This window comes from Neopsephotus bourkii, unplaced genomic scaffold (genome assembly GCF_033783945.1).
Source record: "Neopsephotus bourkii isolate Nb327-2 ecotype Australia unplaced genomic scaffold, CSIRO-AGI_Nbou_v1 NB_1154, whole genome shotgun sequence".
Lineage (NCBI taxonomy): Eukaryota > Metazoa > Chordata > Aves > Psittaciformes > Psittacidae > Neopsephotus > Neopsephotus bourkii.
In genome coordinates this window covers 3,371,449-3,396,592 of record NW_026901640.1, presented here as the reverse complement: position 1 = coordinate 3,396,592, position 25,144 = coordinate 3,371,449, and the positions used below count along the sequence as shown (strand labels likewise).

At 51.4% G+C, this 25,144-nt stretch overlaps 1 protein-coding gene across 1 annotated transcript; it reads right to left on the bottom strand.

Annotated features, from left to right (window-relative positions):
• Positions 1 to 363: 363 nt before the first annotated feature.
• CPD (carboxypeptidase D) lies at positions 364 to 24,030 on the bottom strand. Its single transcript, XM_061363535.1, has 21 exons — positions 23,369 to 24,030; positions 21,270 to 21,517; positions 13,650 to 13,792; positions 12,865 to 13,034; positions 11,879 to 12,246; positions 11,513 to 11,704; positions 10,453 to 10,620; positions 9,209 to 9,318; positions 8,814 to 8,916; positions 8,201 to 8,343; positions 7,449 to 7,618; positions 6,161 to 6,472; positions 4,784 to 4,979; positions 4,417 to 4,552; positions 3,621 to 3,770; positions 3,097 to 3,192; positions 2,955 to 3,019; positions 2,680 to 2,811; positions 2,112 to 2,297; positions 1,704 to 1,803; positions 364 to 1,082 (listed from the first exon to the last, which is right to left on the bottom strand). The coding sequence occupies exons 1-21, from the start codon at positions 24,028 to 24,030 to the stop codon at positions 856 to 858; spliced, it is 4,077 nt and encodes a 1,358-aa protein (XP_061219519.1). The 3' UTR covers positions 364 to 855.
• Between the last annotated feature and the right edge of the window lie 1,114 nt (positions 24,031 to 25,144).

Sequence of the window (25,144 nt, the reverse complement as noted above, 5' to 3'; positions counted from 1 at the left end):
TCAGTTTATCCATTTGCTCAGAACAACCTCCAGTTGCTCTTTCAGGCACTGTGCCGTTGCAACGCCAACATGAAACCCCAAAGGCCAAGTCTACTACACAAATGAAAAGCAATCAGGGGTGATGGGTATAAAGCTTCTTTCTTCCCCAGAAGTCAGGCACAGCAGTACCACAGAGCTGGCAAGCAACCGAACTTCGTCAGCGTCCACTGAAGCTCTGACATCTGCTCCTTCCTCCAGCTCACATCAAGAGTGGATGTCATCTCCCCCAGCTCTCACTGCTGATCATAGCAGGCCACAGCATCTCCTGGTGGGAAGAAGCTCCAAGGAAGTAGCTGAGAACCAAGGGATGGGGTTTTTTGGGGGGGGGTTGTCTTTTTCCAAGGGCTGCGCTGCAGAACATGGAGTCAAGTGAAGGATGTGGCTTCCCCCCAAGTACAGAGTGGAAAACATGAAATCAAAACAGGAAGAGAAACTGCTCTGGAGTGTTGGAACTATGACTCCCTGCAGGTCTTGGGGCACTTCCCCACCATCTGCTTGCTGTGTTGAGGTGCTGGGGAAGTGCTAGGAACTCTGCTGGCCACCCTGTTAAGTTGCCTTTCAAACAACCTCACGTGAACCTCCAGGTCTTGATCCAAAACCATAACAACCAGTGTCTGTCCTTAGCCTGAAACCAGCCCCCAACACCCACTAATTTGCATGTACATAGGAACTGAGCAAATAGAGGGGAGCTGGGAGCAGCCACCCGCACCTCTGGAGGACACATCCTGCAAGCTAATGTTTCAAAACTGAACCACAGGGATTGGCCCCCACCACTGGGTCTGGTCCATGGGAACCTCCCTTCCTGCCCGAGAAGTGTCAGTGTTTGCTGGAGTACAGTGTTTCTTCTTCAGTGTCTGTTTCATCCTGGAATTCATGGCTCAGGAGTGATTTCTTTGAACCTGTGGACATCATGCGGATTTCATCCTCGTAGTCATCGTGGTGCTGCCGGAGGCGGTGGAAGCCATCCTTGTGTCTGTTGGACTTGATGGAGCAGACACACCAGATGATACAGGCAGTGAGGACCAGAGCAGACATACTTGCAGCTGCCAGAGACAAGACATCAAAGTTTATGGGAGGCTCCTGAGCTTGCCACCATCTCTCTTCCCTTCCTCAATCACAGCTATTTGCCTAGCTTCACTATGACCCTGCTCCTTCCTCCTAGGCCAGGGCAGAGACGCCACGCATGACAGCTGCTTCCAGAGCAGGACTGCACTAGCTTTATTTTCTGTGCTCACTATCTGGAACAGCACCACCGAGCTCCTCTGCAGACTGGGTACAAGCTCTTGCCTTCCAGCAGCTGCCACCTTGACAAAATAAGTACTAATGCTTACTTGGTGCCACAGTACCCTGAAGAAGAAGCAAGATCTAGCTCCCAGCTCCATGCACAACAAGCCTTCCCCCATTCCAGGCATGTCAAAGTTCATTCTAAACCCTTCAGACCTCTGCAACATCCTCTACTTCCTCTTCCCTCCCCTCTGCTAGTCCAGCATCACCAGATCCAAAGGTTGTTGGACCAGTTTGCAAGGACAAGCACACATTCAGAAGGGAAAGCAGGAGACAGCTTATGTCTTCAGGCTACTTTTCCAGTTCAGTGAAGGGTCATTGCCAGCATGAACTAGTACAGAAAGTGAAGCTCAAAGCTTTGATCAATTGTGTCACTTTACCTGCAACAGTCACAACCAGCTCCCTTGGCAGTCCAAATATCCTGTTTTCTGTGTCAAATACAATGAACACGGAGCTGGGTGCATCATGACGGACAAAGACCTGCAGAAAGATACAAGAGCTCAGAGTGTCCCTAAGCTTTCAACTCTCTCAGGTGTCAAGATGAAAGAGATACTTGGCATCCACCCAGTCCTGCCCTGGTCAGCAAAGACAAGTGCAATGGAAAGAAAAGCCACTGCCTGAAACAACCCTGCTCTGCTAGGACATTCTTCTTCATTCATTATATTGAGGCAGAAAACAGCTACCTGGGCAGATAACCAGCAGCTAAACACAGCCAAGGCAGAGACCGGACAGGGATGCCTTCATAAGACAGGGAGCAGAGGGAAAATCTCCAATAGACGTTCACCTACCTTGACATGTTTCTGCTGGTACCCTTCAGCTACTGCAGTGATGGTGTGTAAACCTGGAGCCAACAGCACATGGAAATAGCCACCTTCTTTAGTAAAGACACTCAAACCTTCATTAAGAACAATGATAGCTTTAGAAATTGCCTTGCCACTCTTGTCTTGGACAAAGCCATGGACTCCCTTTTGGACCTGGAAGAAAGCATTTCAAACACATCACATTCAGATCCACATGTGTGGCACATTCGTAACTAAAATATATAACTGATCTTCCCCTCAAAACACAGCCCATTCTCCATCCCTGACCCCCAGAACAAATAAAAGTGCACAGCACTTCAAGGACTACTCAGCCCACTGTGAGACAACACAGCACAGACCATTAACTCTCAGGTCAACACATACTGTGGCCACTTGCTGCCCCTGTTCAGTTCATTCCTCACACAGTCTAAGTTATGACTGTCTGTAATTACGCAGCACCAACAAAGCCACAAGGAGCCTCCATACTGTTCTCTTCCTCTTCTTCCTTCCCATCCAGCCCACTGCCTTCCCCCCTTGCTCCCCAGCTGTGGCTCACCTCCACCAGCATGCTAAGGAGAGATTTCCTGTGCTCTGCCCACAGGCCAGGAAGCTGTCCTGCACTCGGGAAGTAACAGCAGCCGGTATAAACTGTGATCTCGGGACAGTGACCAAACGTGACACTGAAATCCTGCAAAAGCCAACAGCACAGTTACAAGAGGTGGTATTCAAAAGGCTTTGCAGAGTGGGGGGGGGTTTGCTCAGACATCAGAGCAAATACATTTTCAATGCTTGTTTAACAGAGATAAGAAGCCTTGCGCTGTGCTGAAGTACCTTCATACTCCCCACGTGACTGTGCCATTCAGAGCCACGGATCACACCGCCAGGGATGTTCTCATCTGTGAGAGCAAGAGCACAGGTATCAGATAGAGTCTAGCACATGCTGAGGGGGGTTAAAGGATTCAGCCAAACATACCTGACTTATTGGGACAGCCTGGCTGGCCCAAATGCATCAGTGGATGGTTGTTTGCATACACAGATGCCAAATGCTTCAGTGTTTCTTTGTTCTCCACTACAGAGAGAAAAATCAGACTTTGAGAGTGCAGCTCCTGTTCCCTGGAGAGGCAGATTCCCATTCTAACCCCAAGACCCTGTATTAGAAACACGTCGTTTCAAGGCCATTCCAGATTTTCCCCTGACACTGAAGGTGGTATCAAAAGCAGACTTCATAGTGGCTTTAGCAGAAGAAAGGTTGAACTACAACATAAATAGTAAGTGTTCTGCCCCCCTGCTGAATCCTGTGAGGTTTTACAGCTTCACTTAACACACTGTCAATGCCACATACAAAGGGCTGGACACGTAAGGAGACTACAGAACACCATCAGCACAAAAAAACTCCTAAACCATGCAGTCACATGGACTTCTGCCCAAGAGAGAAGTCCAAGAAGAGAGAGAGCTCAGGGGTAACTGCATGCAAGGCCCTGGAGATGTTCATCATACCCGTCTGTGATGGGTTATCATATGGGTAAGTGACAAGCAGAGATCCTCCATCTAGTGCAACAGAGAGGCTGAAATCCTGCTTCAATATCAAGTTCTCCATGATGGCTTTGGTCTCAGGCTCCAGTGTGTCCAAGTACCGGGAATAATTGCCTATAAACCAGAACAACAAATACACAAGGGAACTGACATCAGTTTCCTCTGCTGTTTGAGAGGCCAGAAGTACACTCTTGGTCTATGCCTGAAATAGAGTTTGTTTTATGTATTATGCAGCAGATGCACCTGACAGGTCAAGTAAAGCATCTAGACCACTCTACCCATAGGGGGAATTCATCTGCAAAGCTAAACAGATGTGACACATGACTATTTCATATGTGTTTGCTTTCAGTATCCCCAGTGACCTGCCAATGGCAGGCAGTTACTGAAACCAGAAAAGCATGGAAAATAAAAGGAGACTTTCTGGGGAGCACGAGCAGATGGCATTTTTCAGACATCAGGGGCTGAAAGAAGTAAGTTAACAGGAAAATACATTATGTGCTGTCCAACCTCTGGACCATCCCTCAAGAGCTCTGCTCTGCCTTTTCCTTGCAAATAAGAAGCTGCAAATTACCATCTGTAGGGCAGATCCAAGCACTGTAAGCTTCCCAGCAACTCTGCTCCCTGGGCTCCAGGGCAGGAGTGCTGCTCTGTGTACAGACAGACTCTCTAACCAAATCACTATACCCAAACCTAGAGCAGTCAGAAGGAGCCTTCACTATTACAGGGACACTACACATCACTGTGCTTCAGTTTGCTTTACTTGTGAAGTCTGTGTCCAGATCTTTGCCACGAGCATTAGTCTGGCCTATCTTCGATGTGCAGCCTCTCTCCTGGGCTATCTCATGTCCATCTGGATTCAGGGAAGGCACAATCACAATCCGTGTTCGGTCAATCAGCTGCACAAAAAGGAGAAACAGTACACAAAGTGCAATCAGAAGGGTTCACTTGCCTGGATCTCATCCTAGGAATTGCACTCAGAGGTTCCCACTTGCCCTGAGGATCCCACAACACGTCCCCCACTACACACAGGATCACTGCAAGTCAGTGTTGACACAGCAAGCCTCTCCCAGTGAGCACTGTTTTCTCAGTGGAAGACTCCAAGATGATCCCTTGCATTGGCTCCTCACCTTCGTAACAGCAGCATTCTTCTTGTAATTCATGCAAAGGAATTCTGCCAGCGACAGGAGCAGTTCGGTACCAACAGGAGCGTTTCCATGAATACCAGCAACAAAGCGGATCTTCGGCTCCTCAGGCTCCGACTGGTTGGGCTTGTTGGAGATTTCAAGGGACCAGATCTGACGGAACTCAATGCTCTGACCCAAACTGCCAAGAGATGAAAAGCAGAGCGTGAGCTTGGGAACAGAGCTGCACCCCTGGTACAAGAGGGAACTGCTGCCAACCTCCGAGAGGCTGCAAAGGCAGACAAAACACAACCACATGCCAAGAGCAGATCTGCAGCAGCACTGAACAGAATTCACTAGGAACACCAGTTTGAAAACAAGCATCTGTGGAAATATGTCCAGATGTACAAGACACCCAATGCTCAGTGTATCTCTATATAGGTTATGATGCTAAATGTGGAACTGCTAAATGCCTCTGTGCTTCCATTGTTGGCTTTGTTCGTGGCTTTTTTCTTCCTTCAAAGCAAGATACATCTGGACATTAAACTAATTTATGCAGCAGAGGACAAAAGCAGCCCTACTTCCAGTAATGCAGAACTTGGTGCCATAGTCATGCCATTAAGTTAGTGAACGGAATGCAAGCAAAGCAGGGAACGCAATCAGGGCTGATGCAACTGGAAGGACAATAGGGGCTACAGATGAGACAAGCAGCTTTGGCATCAGCTGGGACAGCACATGAGCACACTGTGCCTGGTAACAACAAGCGAATGAGGTCCTGGGACAAAGAGATTTGTGCTTTGTAAAGCTGACAGAGGGCAAGCGCTACAGGTCACAAAGAACAGCAAAGGACTGCGGCAGCTGGTCTGCCACAGGAGGGCAGAGACCTTGGCTCAGGGCAAGCTAACCCAAACACATCTCACACTGCTGAATCAAAAACTGAAGGCAGACAATGAAAAAGCCATCTGTGACTTGTACATCAAACTGATCGCTTATTCTGGGGACTCTTAGCATGGTGGATGTTAAAAGGGATTTGGAAAACAGAGGAAGTAAAGAGCATGGAACAGAGAGATGTTGCAGACACTTGGGATTTCAATGCTGGAATATCACCAGTCCCAGGCATCCCTGGGGAACTGACAGCACCCAGGTTTAAATCAGTAAAATACATCTCTAGAAAAAGGACCCAGATGCATCTGTAAGGCCCTGCAGCCAGTGCTCCATCACCAAGTCCTTGCATGTGGGGCTCCCTCAAACGCAGGGACCACAGGGAAAAGGCAGGATAAGCTCCCCATCTCTGCACTGTGCTCATGGCTCGTCGTTTCACTACTTCCCTACCCCAGGCTGCTGCTCGGGGAGGAGCTGAGCGGTGCTGCTGTGAGTTTTCACCTGGTGAGATTTGTAATGTGCGGGTAGTTCAGATAGAGGCCTCGGAGGAACTCGGACAGGTCCTTGTAAAAGCGGTATCGGTAGGGAGCGACATTCCCCGAGGAGGTGAGCAGGAGGCGCTCCAGGCCGTTCTCAGCAGAAAGATCTTTGATCAGGGTCTCAAACTCCTTCTCGTTGGGGTCACTGGTGTCCGGAGTGTTCAAGACTGGCACCTTCCCCTCCTCCACTTTGATGTCTGTCTGTGAAAGGGTGAAGTTGACCTGCACCCCACCTCTGCTGCCCACTTCCACCGTCTTAGTGACCGGATCGTACCTGCCCAGGGAAGAGAAGGCACAAGGAAGCATCAAGCATTTGAGACCTCGCACAACAAACCATCCTGCTTCCTGACCAGACACTCACACGGGACTGCTGCTGCTCCCAGCCAAAAGGGAGCTGTAAGAATGAAGAGCAAGAACAGTTCCAAAGGACATGGGAACGGCAGAAGGAGAGGGAGCAGCTCAGGGCTCAACATGGCACTGGGCTGCTTTTGGCTCAGGTGTGGCAGGGTTACGTGGCAGACTGGCCACACAAGAAGTCAGGCTGCTTCAAAACAGAGGTTTTGGCAGCAGTTGAAGTGATTAAGTCATTTCTGTGGGCAGCTGCCAGCAAGAGAGCTTCCCCTAAAGACATTAAGTTATCAGCTCCTTCCCCACATCACCTCCTAACAAGGGAAGGTTTGGACTGCACGCTGATGCCAGGTGAGCGGTCTTTGACATCAGGGTAGCATTTCTCAGCATTTAGGCTGAGAAAGTTGGGGCTGTTCAGCCTGGAGAAGAGAAGGCTGCGTGGAGACCTCATAGCAGCCTTCCAGTATCTGAAGGGGGCCTATAGGGATGCTGGGGATGGACTCCTCATCAGGGACTGTAGTGACAGGACAAGGGGTAATGGGTTAAAACTTAAACAGGGGAGGTTTAGATTGGATATAAGGAGGAAATTCTTTCCTGTTAGGGTGGTGAGGCACTGGAATGGGTTGCCCAGGGAGGTTGTGAATGCTCCATCCCTGGCAGTGTTCAAGGCCAGGTTGGACAAGGCCTTGGGTGATATGGTTTAGAGCGAGGTGTCCCTGCCCAGGGCACGGGGGTTGGAACTGGATGATCTTAAGGTCCTTTCCAACCCTAACTATTCTATGATTGCATTGCTAAGTCTGCACAGGGCAGAGGGCAAGAAAAACACCCATGTCTACATCTGCTGTAGGGCAGAGGTGATGGAACTACTGACTAGGAAGACAGTTGTGCTGCTGTTTGCTCACCCTCGGGCAGATGCTGTGATTTTGTACGTCCCCTGGACCAAGAGGCGCCAGTAGTCTCCATCCTTGTAGGTGGTCACTGGGTGATTGATGTCAGCAACGCTGATGGTGGCATTCAGGATGCCCCTTCCATCCATAGCATCCAGCACAAACCCCCAGACACCACGGTGAACCTGCACACAGACCCAGAGCCCTGCTGAGTGCCAGCTCCTCCTCTGCCTCCCACTCCACACATCCCTGTGAGAGCACTGGCACCCAGATCCCACCACCTCCAAGCCCAGGAGGTTCAGCATTCCCAAAGGGCTCAGGTTCAACTCGCCAGCAGCTGGCATGGACAACTATCACCTGACGAGCACAATGAGCAAGTGTTTGGCTCAGGGTGCCACCAGAGCACTCTCTGCTCCACACCTCTGTTTGCATACCCTGGGTGTGCAGCACTACCACCACCCCCAGCTCAGATGGGAGCAGCATGTAAGGGCTACTCCAGCCTAGGGAAAACCAAGGCAGTGCTAGATAAAAAGCCCACACTGGCATCACCTGGTTGCTATTTCTGTACAGATTTTTTGCATGTTGAGAAAAGGGAAAAGGAGGAATTGAGACATGTTTGATGGGGATGATTTCTGTGGAGCAGGTAGCCAGTGTGGCCAGGAAGCAGCACTCACTTCAGCCCACAGAGCAGTGCATTCATCCTGGCACGTCCAATACAAAGCCAAGAGGCAGCTCCTACAAGTGCTTGAGGTCAAAGTGTGTCTCACCTGCTTCATGAACTGGAGGAGGGATCGGCGGTTCTGCTCCCAGTACTTGGGCAGCTCCTCAGCTTTTGGGTATTTCACACAGCCCAACTCAATGGTCACTTCAAAGCAGTTTGTATGTAAGTAATTCCAGTCCTGCATCCCACCTACAACAGGAATGTGAAAAAGGTTTTGACAAGGTCTTCTGAAGGCAACTGTACCACAGCTCTAGAAAAAAGGTGTATTAGATAGTAGAGAAAGACGACATACAAACTACAGCACACGTTTTACAGATGAACAGAGAAGGCTTTTACACAGGGTAAGATTTAAGCTTCAAAGGGAAGCCAGACTAGCAGGCAAATAACCACCCGCCTTGTAAATAACTTTCATGCTAATATAAGGCTGTAAAACTTTATGAAACCATCTTGCTAATAACCAGAAAAACGACACTATAAATTCCTTCCCCCAGGAATAACTTTATCTGGGTACATTATTTAAGAGGTTATAAAAGAAACCTGAGTCCCAGTAATCTGGGCTGACCAATGCAGAGTTTGTGACTGAGCAGACTAAATTCTTTAAGTTGTACATGCATTAACTTGGGGGACAAACAGCACAAGAGATTGAAGGTCTACTTTACCTGGAACATTGTACCATTGAGCCCCATTAGTGATGCCATGTGGGAAGTACTCAGTGGGGTACATATCCTTACAAGGGCTTCCCTGGTACATCTTTGTATTTTCCTATAAAACAAGATACAACATGTGAAGCTAAGTCTGCACTCCATAGGCACTGGCACTTTTGTCCTAACATGAGTCACACACTCAGGGTCACCAAGCACAGAGGTCCCTGTAGATGTGTGTTTGTATGGCTGCAGCACAAATAGACTGCACCCACACCCAACCCCAACCCCAACCCCTCCTTGCTCTCCTCACAGCCCATACAGAGCATTTTCTACCACTCTTCAGTGCGCCAGCTCCTGTGCTCCAGGGGTTATCCCAGCAGGATGTGCCTGTCTTCCCGTTAGAGCTTTACCTTAGAATAGGAAAGTGCCAACTGCTGAAACACAGCATCATCTGGGGATTTACTGTATATGGCTACTCCTTGCTCATCATCATCAAAGGGGTAATTAACCACCAGAGAACCTGCAAGGGAAACAAGCTTTGACTCATACTTGCACACTTTCCAAGTGATCCTTCAGCCTAATAGGAGGTATTTTTCCCTTCCTCCAACCAGTACCAATGTTCTGCTTCTCACGACTTGGCATTAAACAAAGCATTAAGCCCAGAGGGTAGGAGAGATAAGAAAAGCACAGGAAGACAGAAGATCACACCCAGGTGGGAAGGTGAACCCGCGCCACAACACATCAAAGGTTTGGCTCTCACAAACAGGAGTGATGAGCATAACCTCATAATAATCGCTTTCAGAGGAGGGAAAGCAAGGGGAGGGATTTCCTAGAACATGTACCACGCTCTTGGCCCAGCTGCTGGAGTTTTTCAGCCTTTTGGAGCCAATTGCAAGCACTGACAGATTATAACCCCTTTGGCTTTCTGAAGCCTTCCCCAAGCAAGCTGCACTAATAGCACTGTGGAAGCCCAGCCACCACCACTGCTGGAGAACTGCCATCTCTCTCATACCCACACATGGCACTGCTGCACTATGGAATCCAACATGCTAGCACAAAGCAGCCACCTGCACGTTACCACAGCTACAAGGCAGCAGACACAAACTGTCTAGGGAATAAGCTATAATACAGAGATTTAATTTACATCACTCCAAAAAGATAATTAAATTACAGCAAATGTCATAGTTCTGCCATGCGACTCAAGGCAGGGAACCCTCAGGATTACATCTTGTTCTCTTCGCTCTGTAATTGTTATGAAGCCTTTAACAGCTGCAGCACTGTATCACATTCCCAGATCCAGCTGCTGAGCAACCGCTGAGGAGAGCATCCATCCCCATCTCCCAGTGGGCAGCATGCTTGCTATCCCCCAAAGCATGTGCTGCCTCCAGAGAAGTGGTTGGAATCCTCCCAGCTGCATCTCCAACTCTCTACAAATGTGCTGGGAAACATGGTTTTCACCCTCTATTTCCAGCTTCTGAGCCACCTTCCAGCAGCACAAAAGGGTTCATTTACTCTCTGTGTAAGGCTTTTGCAAACAGCCTTACTCCTGTTGCAGGAACCTGATTGCCTTCACTAGAACACTGTGGAGATATCCCTGCAAACCCCCGTCCCGTGCACCTCAGCAGAGGAAGGAGTTGGGTTTGGCTGCTGTTACCTCCGTGCAGGTTTGCAGAGAGCACAAACGGGTGAGTCTTTAACCAGGTCATGACAGCGAGAGTTTCTGGCTGCAGAGGGTCTGTCACATGGACAAACTGGTCTGGGAAGTTCCGGTTCAGGTCGTAGTTGTTGCTGTTGTTTCTGCCAACGGTGCCTCCTCTGTCTCCTGCAAACGAAGCCCAAGTTCAAGCTTGTGCCCTGTGCGAGTTCTCACTTCAGTGCAGAGGCTTCACCCTCTTACTACAGAGCTTACAATAATCAGTGAATGGATGACAGCAGAGAACACAACAATGCTGGCTTCTTGCACCCCAAACTGAGGGGGCACCCATGTTCTCCTCCAGCAAGAGGCCTGTTCTGCACACAGAGGTGTCTGGGGGCCCTCTCTGCGGGTGCCTGCACAGGCTCTCAGTGCCACTCAGTTTACCATGACCAATGCCAGAGCCGGATGTGGTGCCCACAGCAACCTCAGAGCTCACCTCCTCGAACCAGCTGGACAAGTTCTTTGCTAAACCAGAGCAGAACTCTGCTTCCACAGAAATCACTCTGGACACACAGGCTTTGTTCTGCCAATCTGCAAGAGCCACAGGGTTTTAAGGCCTTCCCTACAGGATGTTTTTGCCAATTTCAACATCACGATAGAAGTCTATATTATCCTTGGAGGAGTGCTCTGCAGACAGCCTGGCTCCCACATCACATGTTACTAAGAGCATGGACCAAAACACAGCAAGCAAGAGCTGTGTCAAAGGAATGTCTTTTTATATTAAACAAAGCTTGGGATAGCCACAAACCATAAGGGGACCCAAAGAGGGGCAGCATATAGCAGTGCTGAAGCGTAAGAACTCTCTCCAACAGCCTCAAGCATCAGTTGACTGCCCATATCCTGCAATGTTGGATTCACCCTCTCATCCCACACACGCACCATGACCCTTCCCAGCCTCCCTGTGCAGAGACCGCTTCTCCTCCAACAAGACTTCCAGGTTTCTCAGAGGTAACAAGAGCCCAAAAGCTTGTTTTCACAGTCAGAAACCCCACAGATGTTTCAGCACAGGCAGCAATACCTTCCTGGGACTTCTCATAGCCATCAGGGTTCATAGATGGCATGATGTGGATCCGCGTGTTCTGGACCAAATCTGTCACTTCAGGATCTGTGCCAAAGTTCTTGCAGAGGTACTCGATGAGGTTCAGGAGAAGCTCTCGCCCCACAACTTCATTCCCATGCATGTTCCCAATGTACTTGAACTCTGGTTCACCTGCAGACACACGGCCACACCAAAGAGACAATTATAACCACTTCATTAAAGCTTGGAGACCTCTCACCACCCTTCCTGCAGGTCAATTTCCCATTTACCCTTCTGCTCCCCCACCACCAAAAGGGTCTGTCACCTGCATTTGTGCCTCATTAGAAAGGATTTTCCATGCTTTACCTGCTTCGTGCACACCAGGATTGTCAGAGATCTCCATTACATAGAGCTCCCGCAGCTCCACCGACTTGCCCACGGAGTAGAGGTGGGTTATTTTGGGGTACTCGTTGGCGTAGCGCCGCAGGAAGATCTCCATGTCTGAGAAGTGATGGTGGCGGAAGTCCATGGGTTGGATGGGTTGATGGAGAGGGGTTGTGCTCGGGACCTCTGCCTGTGCAGGGGTGCTGGTGATGGTAGAGGCAGGAGCAGACGTTGCTGGGAACTGTGTGACGTTAAATGATGCCAGCATTACAGTTGGCTGCAAGGAGAAATCCACTTCTGTTGCTGCTCCCTCCTTCACCTCGATGTTCTCTCTGGTCACTGGTGTGTAGCTGTGAAACAGACAGCTGGCTTCAGCAAAGAGGCTCTCCAGAACCTCCTTCCTCAATGCCAAAGCCACCTGCAGCTTCTCCACCACTCCAGTCTACTCTTCCCACCTGAACCCACTGGGATGGACAATGGACAAGAGATTCACCAGAGAACAACCCTACAGGACACATCCCACTGCTACCAGAGCCAGCCACGCTGCTGTCCTTGCTGTGTCACAGAGGCAGAAGCTCCTGTTTACAGACTCACCAGCAAAGAAGCCACAGCCTATCACAGAGGTAGCCTAGGGACAAGCTACACCTTCACACCCAGACAACACAACCCCTACTGGGGTGACCCTACTCCACTTTCTCCTTTTGCCCATGAATTTAGATGCAGATCAATACAAGCAATGAAATGAAGGTGACAAATACTGGGCATTCAATAGCACTCTGCTGCGGTGGGGCATGGGGTGAACAAACACAGCTGGAGTCGTTCACTGGTGAACAAACACTCTAAGTTGGAGGCATTCACTGGGCCTTCCAGCCAAGCCCCTTAAATACACAAGATGCTTTTGGACAAGAAATACATGAAGGAACACAAGTAGCCAGCAGTGTGGCTGCAAGCTGCCACAGAGCCATTACCCCATTACAACCGCAGTCACGTTGTAGGTCCCAGGCACCAGCAGCCGATGGTAATCACCAAATCTGCCCGCAGTGATGTTGTGAGCGATACCAGCAACAACGATGGTCGCGTTCTCCAGGCCAGCTCCACTGACTGCATCCCTGACAAAGCCTTTCACACCAATGTGGACCTGAAGGAAAACAATGCAAGAGCCTGCCTGAAGACAAGCAACAACAGGGGAACCACATCCCCAGCCAGCAATACCCCCCTGCCCTTCCCCAAGCACAGCAGAGGACACCAAAGGGAAGATCTCAGAACTGATCCTCCCCAGCAAATCCTCTAATTCATCAACACAGCACTGTGAACATAGCAAGGGTTACATGCTGTAAGAAGGGACAAAATGCAGATCCTTTCCCAGCCTAAACTGTCACCTACTCAACTCATCCATGGGCATCTGGAGACAGATGCAAGACAAGGTTTCAGTGGTGTTGGTGCTTTTGAACATCACTGGAGATTGATGGCAATGAGGCCATACAGGTACTCAGTGAGTACCTTACTCAGCAGTAACTGCACTGACTTAACAGTGCACCCCACGAGGCCCCTCTCAGGGGAGCTCTGCTGTCTTGGAGGATGTGGGAACTGTGGCAGAGCCGCAGAGGCACACAGCAGCTTTCTAGCCACCAACCTCTGCACAGCACCTGCAGTTGTGTTACCACACACAGCAAACCAAGCCACAAGAACAAGTGAACACGGTGCTCTCAGCCCACTGTGGACACCCGGGTTTCCCCGCTGCTGCCGACACTACCTGCTCAATGAAGGCAAGGAGAGAGTCCCGGTTGTTCTCCCACTCCTGCTGGAGCTCAGAGGTCGGCGGATATTTGCAGCAGGACAGCTCCAACGTGATCTCAAAGCAGTTGGCCCACACGTAGTTGTAATCCTGCATCCCACCTGAGAAAAGGAGGAAGAGATGTCCCAAAAGCAATGCACAGACATCCCACCACAGGAGGCACGCTCTTCCTTGTCCTTCACATCATCTCACCATGATGCTACCCTCACTTCATAGCAAACAACCCCGATCAGAGCATCCTGACAGCCTGTGCTAGGGAAGATCGAGCTCAGTTTCACTCAGTAACTGGCACACTGGGTCAGCCAGGCACAGACAGCTCAAAGATGACAGCCCCTTTAGTCTCACTGCTGTCAGCTGAACGCAGCAGCACAGCACTCGGGGATTCATATGGGTTCGTGTTCCTGTGAAGACATTTTCCAGACACTACCAATGCAGGGTGCCAGGTCAGGCACACCGCAGTTGGAACACTACTGCCACTGAGTCCTTCCCTATGCATTCCAAGCCACCTTTAGACTTATGGGGTCTTCCTGCAAGAGAAATTACTCCACCCAAAATGCACTTCAGGCCTCTGATACCAAAGAACCCACCAGGCTATCGACGTGGGAGGTGGCTGCTCCAATCTGCAGGCCCAAGTCAGCTTCAAGGACCATACAGCTGCTCTCCCAAGAAACCTCTTAGCAAAACTCTAGACAAGAGGAAGCAATGCCTTCCCTTCTGTACTTCCTCAGCTGCTCTCTTCCTCCAACTCCAAGTAAATGCTCTCCATCTACATGGTATTTAGGGCAGCTTCAGCAGAAAGCCTGTCAAGGTGACATGGTGTCAGTGTGGAGTGAACTGCAGCAAGTCACCCTCAGGAACCTCCCCTCTTGATTTGAGAGGGCAGCGATGACCCCACACTCCTGAGGACTCCTGCAACCCCCCAGGAGCCAGGACAGGACCTAGACTTGTCCTCCTGAGAAACTCCAACTGGGAAACGTGCTCTTCCCTGAGACCCGCAGCCAAGTGACCAGCCTCCTTCCACGTTTCCTCTCTAAGGCAGCAGTTTCCATCAGTCTAAGGATGCTGCAGCACCAGGGGACAGTTTGCTAACTCAGTATTACACCAGCCAAACCTCCATGAGCACCAGAAACCAAGAGCACACAGAGCTGCTTCCCTGGTATTAAGCTCATCTTGCTATTCTTGCCCTTCAGAGAAACCACAGGCACTGCTATGAACCAAAAAGGTCACCGTGTTCCAGAAGCATCCTGACCCTACCTGGAGTTTACATCCAGCCCTCAGCAAGCAAACCTGTTTGTCAAGCAAGGATGAATCATGCACCAGCAGGACACGAGGCCCGCAGGTACCACCACTCATGACCTGGAGCTCAGACTCCAGCGTGCTGCTGCACACTGCTGACGTTCAGCCCTCTGAACATCCGTGGGAGCTTGCAATAGTGAAAAGGACATTCCAAAACCACCACAAGCCTGTGAGACCGGTTTCAGAGGCACCCTGATGAATCCTACCACATGACTGTCGCCAGATGTCATGGCCACAGGAGAAGAGCATTCCCAGCACCAAATCAGGCAGTTGTGCAGCACGGAAAACACACCACACTAAGTTCTACCCATGCTGATGCTCTCTTGTGGGTTACACAACCTTCTTCATGGCACGACTGGCGTGCCATGGCCTTGATCACCACCTCCTGGATGGCTCCATCCCAACCTGCACAGCAGGGCCTGTGACTGCTCAGCCCAGAGACCTCCATGCACCAACTGAACAACTCCCACCACTGTCAGATGGATGCAAGGACCGAGGCAATGGATCCCTTCAGGATGAGCTGAGGATGTCAAACTGGCTCTCAGAAGCCCATCTCTCATACAATAGCTATACATTTGCTCTACAGAGGCAACACAGACTTTAGGAGGACAAAAAGCAGCAGCCAGCATGCAGCTCATGTCATGGCACCAGCCTGCAAGACCCCAGCAGGCAAGTGATAAATGAGTACTTTGTGCTCCCATCCTTTGCTATGCTCAAAGTGCTACATCAGTGCTATGGTAACAAACCTCACTCGCTTTGCCTGAGCAGTTTCCTCATCATTCACAAGTGAGGGACCCTCCGTAGTGTGGCCAATTAACTGGACAGAACGGATCAATACCAGGATGCAAATGCACTACCTGGCATCTGCAGAGCCTGTGTTAATGCACGGCCAGGAAAAGCCATCAGCAGCACCTTACCAGGAAGGGGAGGCTTTTAATAAATGTGGTGGCTGTGGGCACTCACTCTCCCAAGAGGTCAGGGACCACTGTTCCAGATTCAATAGCCCCACTGCACTCGGGTGAAGCAGAGGTGGACTGACAGCATGAGCTAGGATTTAGAGCAGACCCCTGGAAGATGTGTGGGATGGCACCACAACAAGGATGCCCCAGCGCCTCTCAGTTCTTCTGGGAGCCTGCTGCTAAGTGAACAGGAAGCTTTTACTGTAACAAATCCACCGCCACATGCAGCCAAGAGAGCATTGTTCAGGCCAAGATCAAACCAGGAGAGAGGCGTTTCTGTCCAGCACAAGGGGCCCAAGAGTGTCTGAGGACTTTAAAACTCTCAGACTCAGCTCAACAAGACCTTCAAATCTGATGCTTGGTTCAGCTACTGTTCCCAGGTTCAGGGAAGTAACCCAGTATGGGCTGCCCTCACCAGTGAACACCATGCCGAGTGAAACAACTTGCCAGCCCATAACCATCTGTTCCTAACAGGATGCTAATGAATTTGAAAACATCCATACGGGAACCAGAGCCATTATGAAGCATATTTAGGGCTTCATCTGCCATTCAAGCAAATTTAGGACAGATGCTCACCCATAATAGAGCAGCAACGGACTGAATTAGAGCTTGCTCCATCAGTCTTGTTCAAAAGTAGTCCATTGCATGCTTGAAACTTTGGACTGTATCCACTGCACATATTTGGCCTTCAAACGGCCCTGTTGCAGAGCAGGCCAGTTATTTTTACAGCATACGGAATGACATGGTTTTCCATATACCATCTGTCCTGGATATATAGAAGATCTGGAGGTGTGAAGAGATCTGTACACAGCCTACCATTAGCAGAGCACTGCATTCAAGAGGCAGCACAGAAAAAGTACAGCCAAGGCAGGGGACTGTCAGAGTGCTTCTACTTTACCTACCTGCTTGGGGAATCTCAAGAGTGTCTTTTAGCCCGCAATGCCTAAAGCTTCAGCCTCCCATTGAAGCATCATACCTATTCTGCAAGGAAAGCAAAGCAAAGCAAAGCAGAAGTGAGCAGCTTCCAGTCATAGCAAGTGGTCCTGGCTGGCAGGAGGTCACAGAACGTTCAGAGCAGACCTCTCTCCTGCTCTGATCCGCTCCTTGAGCATCAGGACTGCACTTTGGGCAAGGATCCCAGACCTCCTGCAGCACAAGTGCTGCAGAGCTCACACTGACAGGCATGCCTCTGCTCCCTGCCAAGCTCAAGCAGGCAGGGGAGCAGGAGAATGCAGCTCTCTAGAGTCAAGCCTGGGGAGCCAGATACCATAAATACACCACATGCCAGGAGAAGCCTTCCAGGCCAGCCAGGAAGGGCTCTATTTTCAAACTGCACTTTGCAGAAACCTCTCCAATTCCAGCTCTGCTGGAGCAGACATTAGGAGATAAGAGACCTGCAGCTAAGTTAAAGCAGAGAAATTGTCCTCTGTGCTCTGCAGAGAGAGCAGATGGCACAACGGAAGCCAGAGATGTGATTAAATATATGGCACAAGTCGCTTAGCCTGTGGACTGAAGTGATTGTCTCACAGCATGAGACCAGGGGAGCAGCAGTGGCAGCACCACACAAGCAGAGGAATGTGCTGGTCCATTAGTCTGCAACCATTAAAGCTCAGAGGAGGTGAGGATGAGCCTCCAGCTCCAGCAGCTGCATCACACAGCGCTGAGCAGCACTGCCCTGCAGCCTTGTGGGGCTCTCCAAGGGGAGGGCAGAGTCTTCCCAAGAGCTGCAGTTCATGTTAGATGTGAAAAGAGACCTTCAAACCACGAAGCCAATACTCCTCCCAAGAATAAAGAAACTGCTGCAGTAAGGATTTTATGGAAACCCTTACAAACACATAAGGGCAGCCAATTGTGCACATTCCAGACAGACACGGCTGAAAACCTCCACCAGAGCTCACAGTGTGCAACTGCCTTCTGCCATGCTCAGGAAACAGCCCCAACAGCGGTACCATGAGCACCCACTGCTCTCAGCACTCATTTTAATTACTCTGATGCCACTAAGAGCTGTGTGGAAGCTCACTGTGGCTTGCTACCACAGCTGAAGCCACCTCTAAGCACACATGTAACCTAAATCCACTTTCAACTTCAGAAGCACCGTCCAGTACAGACCAGAACTTGGCCATCAGGGTCGAACTAGCAAGGAAAAGAACTTATAGGAAGGGACTGCAAACAACACCAACCCCTTCCAAGGCTGCCCACAAAACAGCCTATTGAATGGTAAGCTGAATTCAGCTGCTGAACTGGGCTCTTTACAAAGCAAAGGCAGGCACATCCTTCCACAATAAGACTTCAGCAGTTTCTTAACAGCTTTCCAAGCATCATCTGGACCAACACTTGCATGTGTTTTCTTGATTCAAACCAGGCATTTAGTAGTTAAAAGCCCCAGAGGTTAGAAAGGAAGGAAGAGTAAGAGCATGTACAGCAGAGATAGCCTCTCAAACCATCTCGGTGGCAGACGTGCTTATCTATAGCAGCTGGAATGCAGAAGGCAAATTCAGCTGTCTGGCAGAGAGCCACCTTTTCTGTGCACATTTGACCTTACCAATTACTCCTATGGTTTGTACTTGCCACCTCGGCTTGACACACACAAGAGGTTGTTTGCAAGCTCAAATGAAAGTTAATGGGGTCTGGCACCAGCGTAAACCTGCACCGGTTAACTCCAGCACAATGAATCCCATGGCAGTTTGCTTTCCAGCTTGTTTGATTTCACATGAGAAAACGTGGCAGGAAAATCTCCACCTGTGGAAACATTCTGTTCCCATTCCTTTGTTTTTCCTGGCTTTCCTTGGAGCCTGCATTCTCTCCTGGCACAACCTGATCTGGAGGCCACGAGTGCGTGCCCTGTGATGCTCGCACCACCACGCGTTCCGGTTATCTCCGAGCTCAGCTCAGGGAGCTCCTGCAGGATACTGGGATTTCCCCAGCCTCATTCCACCACACATTTAAATACTGTGATCGCTGGGAAAAGCCTCCTGGTCCCTGTGTGAGCCTCAGCAGTCCCTGGCACGGAGCTGAGCGAGTCAGATGACTCAGTGCAGCCACCGTGGTGGGTTTGCTGCTCCTGTTACACTGCATACACCTGACCCCCCTTCACCTGCTCTTCATCCACTACTGGAAATAAAGGTTAAAGCCCAAAGGGACACAATCACACATGTACCAGCCTCTGGTATTGGGTGGCTCAGCTGCAGGTTAACCCCTCAGCCTGGAAGGTGCTCCAAGGGCTACCACCATCCTACACAGCTGCATTTTCAACAGCAATAAGAGGTTAATTAGAACCACACAATCAACGAGGTTGGAAAAGACATTTAAGTTCAGCAAGGCCAACCTTACTGCTTCAGGAAGAGACCACACAGGCTCCTGTCTGCCACTTCAGCAATGCTCCATTCTGACAGTTGGTGTCATTGCATCTTCTATAATCTCTGCCCGTGAACCACCTGCAGCCATCAGCGCTTGTCACAGCAGAAGGGGTTATTTCTGCAAAGGCTGGATGCTGGAGGCTTTTGGACAGAATAGAAAGCACAGAGATGGCAGCACAGAGCAAACTGGTTTTCAGGTCACACTTTGCCACTTCCTGTGAAAGGAAAGTAGGGGAAACCCCTGCTCTGCTGGCTGGCAAGGCAGAGGCAGCCTGAAAGGCTCACACATCAGTGCCACAGCTATCAGCCAGGCACCTCACATCCTAGCAGGACAATGAAGGAGTTAACCCTGCAGCAAAAAATGCTGCTCCTGAGGGGGCCTGGAAACACTGGCTCAAAGCTCTGGAACCACTCGCCCCACTCCACTGCAAGGGCAGAAAACCTTAGAGCTGCAGCTAACAAACCTCCTGACTGAGGTGTTGGCTGATAACAACCGCCACCAGAACAAGGCAGCGCTGATCATCCAGGATATCCTGTTCCTTCATAAACAAACTCCCCAGATTACACAAACCTTCCTCCTGCTGGACCTTTCACAGCAGCAGAGTGAACGTTGAGCTGGCAAACACCACGGCCAGTGTACTCGAGAGGGTGGAAGGAAGGAGAAAGCTGATAAAGAAAGATAAAACTGCATCTCATTTGACCACTGAAATCCTGGGGAATGATTCCACCACCACTGAAATCAAGACTTGCTCTTCCAGCACAGAGGTGATGTGTTCGGGCCAAATAACAGATCCCTCTCCCTCCTTCCCAAGCAAGGTGGATGCAGCGTTAGCACAGGACTCGGCTCTGAAGCCTTGTTTTGGGCAGGCACCGTCTTACTGGTTTGTTAAGCTGTAAGCTCTGAAGGACAAACAAAATCCCATGTCACTGCTGGCTCAGTGCTGCTGCCATCGCCCCTCAACCCGAGCAGGAGGGAAAGCAAAGCAGGTTGGGCACAGCTTCCTCACATCATTTCTGCAAGGTTTCTGTGGTGGCCTCACCACAGGAGTTTCTGCAGCAGCGGCGAGGCCGTGGTTGTACAACATCCACCGAGGAGCACGGCAGTGGTGTCACTTCTAATGACACAGCCAAGATTTCTCTCCCCACCAGCCCACGAAGCCTTCTCCACCAGAGCCTCTCATCACATGAATGATCATTTAAACCCCGTTTCCAGCAAAACCAGCACACACACAGCAGCCACTGCGCGGCTGAGCCAGGCCAGTCACCTCCACATGCACAGGGTGGTGGCACCTGGGGGTAAATAAGCTCATATCAAGAGCTCTCCTAGAAGCCCCAGAGACTGAACTTCAGATCCCTTCTAGATCCCACCTCTCCTCTATCACAGGTCTAACAGCAGAGCAGCCCATAGGAAACTTTTCTCCCCAGTTTCAGAACAGCAAGGTGAGCTCAGGCCATACATTTACATTTTATATAGCTTTACAGCAGGCTATTCTATAATAATTTACAAAACTACAAGTTTGAAGGCTAAAAGAAAACCCCTCAAGGAACACTGGCATTGGTTCAATGCCTTGAACAATAGTTTCCCCTTTCCTGTATCAAAATCCAGTAACCATCTAGAGACCTATTGACAGTTCACTTGGCAAATGAAGCCTCCTGCATGCAGGATGACTCTCCAGCATCCAACAAGGTCAGGAAGAATCTTCCAGTTTGCTGTGATCTCTTCCCTACGAACATCTCGCAGGCTGTGATTCATCAAGCCCTTACTGGTGTGCCTGTGATGCTAGCTCCCTTCATTTCAAGCTGCTAGAACACATTCAAAGCTAAAAATATCACACTTCCCCCACCATCCTTTCCTCTGTGATCATCACCACTGGTTTGGATGGCAGATCCCAGCGGGAGCAAGGAGCTATTTCTATGAGACACTGGTAGGCGACTTAGAGCCAGAGTGACTTGTCAGCACACCTTACCTTCTACATCATACCACTGAGCACCATTTGTGATACCATCTTGGAAGGTCTCTCTCTCCTCGCCAGGGCAATTGGGTCTGCCAGTTCTCATTATGGGGTGATGCGACGCATAAGCTTTTGCCAAGTATCTGAAGACTTCATCATCGGCTGATTTACTGTAGACTCCTGTGGGCTTGTGTGTGGGAGAGTCATCATAGGGGTAGCTTGCGACCACTGAGCCACCATGCAGATTGCCAGAGAGCAGAAACCTGGGGTTGGGAAGGATAAAAGGAAAAAGAGAGTCATATTGGAACAACTTCAACAGGATGCTGGCTACAGCTGCCCAACCAGTTATTCTGCTGCCTTCCCACCCGAACCACGCTCTTGGGAGCCTCCAAACTCTATTTGGGATCAATGGAGCAGAACGTGCCCACTGGATGACACTTTGGAAGAGATCAGACCCTGCTCCATCAGCCCTGAGCAAGGAGAACACCCACGGGGCTGCAGCTACACCAAGGTTATGTTAACAGACACGCACACGCTCTTCATCTTTCCACCACATAGAGCACTGAGGGAAAAGAGCTCTCCTCTTCATTTGGTCAAATGGGATTTAGTTTGTGAGCAGAGGTAACGTGACCAATGCCTTTACTTGCTTAAAATAGCTCACATGAACTGCATTACACCCACAATCTCTTTTTTAATCAAACACTTGTGTTTACCCACTCATTTTTCTAACGCTGGTTGTGTTAGTCTGATACAATCATACCAGCATTAACTGGTGCTGCCAGGTAGAGGCAAACACAAAGCCCCACGGTCTTCCTGCTTCACCCTGGCTTGGAGGCCAATCCCACCTTCAACACAATACCTAACAGCCTGAGGTACTTTCAAACTGGTATTAATAACATGCATGAGTTTCCCTAGTAACTAATCCTGAGTTGAACCAAGTCTGGAGGGATTTCGGTGCAAAACTGCAGCATCTGAGCGGTCCTAAAGGATCCCTGGGACAAGCCATTACTGGCATCGCTCATGAAATCCCTCCAGAGCAGTAACCCTCACGGGCACTGCATCCACCAAGCTTTAACAGTTTGGCCAAGCAAATTTTGTCTCTAAAACCAAGCCAACACTATCGAACACCAAATGTCATGTGCTTTGGTTTGATCCAACCAACAAGGTAGATCAGAGGTGGGAGGCATCCCCTCCCCACTTCTCCCTCCATCTCAGCGTTAGGAAGAGAGCCACGGTTTGTTTCAGTGCGCTGCATTCTGGTTTCCTCCGCACAGCTTCACACACTTGACCTCAGTGGTTTGAACCTTCCATAGTTCTCTAAGGAATCCTCGAATGGTTTACGTTGGAAGAAACCTTAAAGCTCATCCAGTTCCAGTCCCCTGCCATGCGCAGGGACACCTTCCACTAGAGCAGGTTGCTGGGTTTCAAAGGCACCATCTCTCCTGCCCTGCTCTGGGCACAGCGGCTTCCCACCATTCACCCCCTTGGAGAGTGGGAGCCTGAGGGTCAGCACAGGGCTCAAGGCTCACTCCTGCATCCACAGGAGAAGAGATGTCAAAGAGGGCTGCAGGAGTAGCACCTGGATGAGGAAACGCTGCTGCACAGTGTTATTGCTAAATCCAGGGAATTTTCCATGAAGCACAGCGATGGGGGAAAGCCCTGCTCAGCACAGCTTTCTCGACATGCTTGTACACAGACCAGCTGTATACTTAACCCCCCAACACTTTAAGCACCCTACAGCTCATGGTGAAAACACTGTTAACTCCAAGAGCAAGACACACACACACACAACCTGATGATGAAGTGGGTAAGGAGAAGTTTCCAGCTGTGGGCTCCTGGAAAAGCAGGACACAGAGCTGGCCACAGAGGCCGGGAATGCCTGTGCCCAGCGGGGCTAGCGGAGGTCCTTGCAGGTGCATAGCAAACCCCAGCCCTGCACAGGCTGGCACAGGACGGTCAGCCCGGGCTGCCATGAGCACTGGGGAGAAATTCCATCCCCCGAGCCCTGCTCAGAAGCGCAGGGAAAGGCTGAACGCAGCCCGAAGCCCCCCGGGGAGCGGAGCCAAGGCTCTCCCTCGGAGCGGGAGAGAGGCACCGGGCCGGGTCGCACTCACTTGTTACGGCTCATCCAGTTGATGAGGGCTCGCACCTCGGGCACGGGCTCCAGGTCGGGCTTGGCTGCCCCGAACTGGTCGGGGAAGCTGCGGTTGAGGTCGCGGCCGCGGCTGTTCTCCCGGCCGCTCTCCGCGCCGCCGCCGCGGCAGTCGCCCTCCCGGGCGCGCTCGAAGCCGTCGGGGTTGAGGCTGGGCAGCAGGTACAGGTCGGTGGTGTTGAGCAGGCGGCCGATGCGCGCGTCGCCGCCGGCCCAGCCCCGCACCAGCTCCTGGGCCAGGCGCAGCAGCAGCGGCCGCGCCAGCGGCTCGTCCCCGTGCATGTTCCCCACCAGCTTCACCTGCGGCCGGCCGGGCAGGGCCGCCCCGCCGGGCTCTTCACCGTCCCTCTCCGGCGGCAGCCCCGCCGTCAGGCGCAGCACCCACAGCGGCCGCCCCTCCACCGAGTCGCCGATGCTGAAAAGCCGCGCCAGGCCTGGGGGGGCCGCGGCCGCCAGCGCCCGCAGCGCCTCGCCCAGCTCGGCCGAGTGCAGGTACCGCAGCGCCTCACCGGGCGCCGCCGCCTCCGCCTTCTTAATGTGGACAGCGCGGGCCGGGCCCAGCAGCACCGCGCACAGCAGGAGCACCGGCGGCGCCCGGCCGAACCCCCGCACTACGCTCGCCATGGCCCCGCCGCTCGCCCGGCCTCGCCGCTCCGGGAGCCGCCGGCCAGCCGAAGGAGGCGGGGGCGGTGCTGGCCCCGCCTATGGGCGGGCACTCTTTCCGCCGCCCGCCAATGAGCGGTGGCCGCGGAGGAGGAGCCGCTAGAGCGGGGTGGTGAGTCACCAATGAGAGGCGGCAGTGAGCGCGCATCACGACGGGGTGGGGCGTCGAGGAGCACTGTGGCGCCCCCTGCGGGCGGCGCCGCTGCTGTGGCCCGTGCTGGCCCCGGCCCCGGCCCCGGTCCCGGTCGCGGCGGGGAGGGAAGCGCACGGCGCTGGGGCCGAGCGGAGGCGAAAGGAAGAGGCTTGATTTGCCGGAGAGGGGAATTTCCTCCTTTCCCCGGAAAAGAGCTCAGCATTTCCCCGTCCGAAAGCTCCCCAGAGCCGGGGCCCACGGAGCCTGTGCTCTGGTGCAGCAGATACCAATAATAATCCAAGACCAAGTGACTGTGTACAGGGGAACAAGTTCCAGCACTCCTGGTGCCTGCCCTCCTGTGCCACCAGCTCAGAAGGGACCTCCAGGGGATTAGAAACGTTTTCACAACATTTGATGTTCTGTGCTGCACGTTGCTGTACTGCAAGCTACTGCAGGACTGTGCGCCTGAGGAGATGTAGAAACAGTACTTGGGGTTTCCTCCGTTCAGATCTTTGCCAATTCCTTTCTGGGGCAGGTGGGACGATAAGGAATAACAAGCAGAACAGCTTACTCTGTGAAAATTGTGTTGCAGTCCATAAAACAGCGAAGTGCCCATCTCCTACAGCAAATTCCCATCGACTCCTGTTTAACTTCTCAGTGGTGTCTCATGCTCACATCTGCTTCCCAGCTCTGGCATTTCCTGTGGAGACACAAGGTCTTAGTCTAACACATAAAACTGATTTTGAGGGGAACCCTCAGTGGTATGAGCCTTTCACCTCCTTGCATTTCAGGATTCTTTGCGTGAGACATCAGATGATGCAAACCCTGGTGTAAGGCAAGCGTGGTCCAGCTCAAACGGGCGCTGAAGAAAAGGAGAGTAAATTGCCTTGTCTTTCTTCGGGCTCATCTGTGCTGCAGAGTCATTAAGGGGGGGAGAAGCAA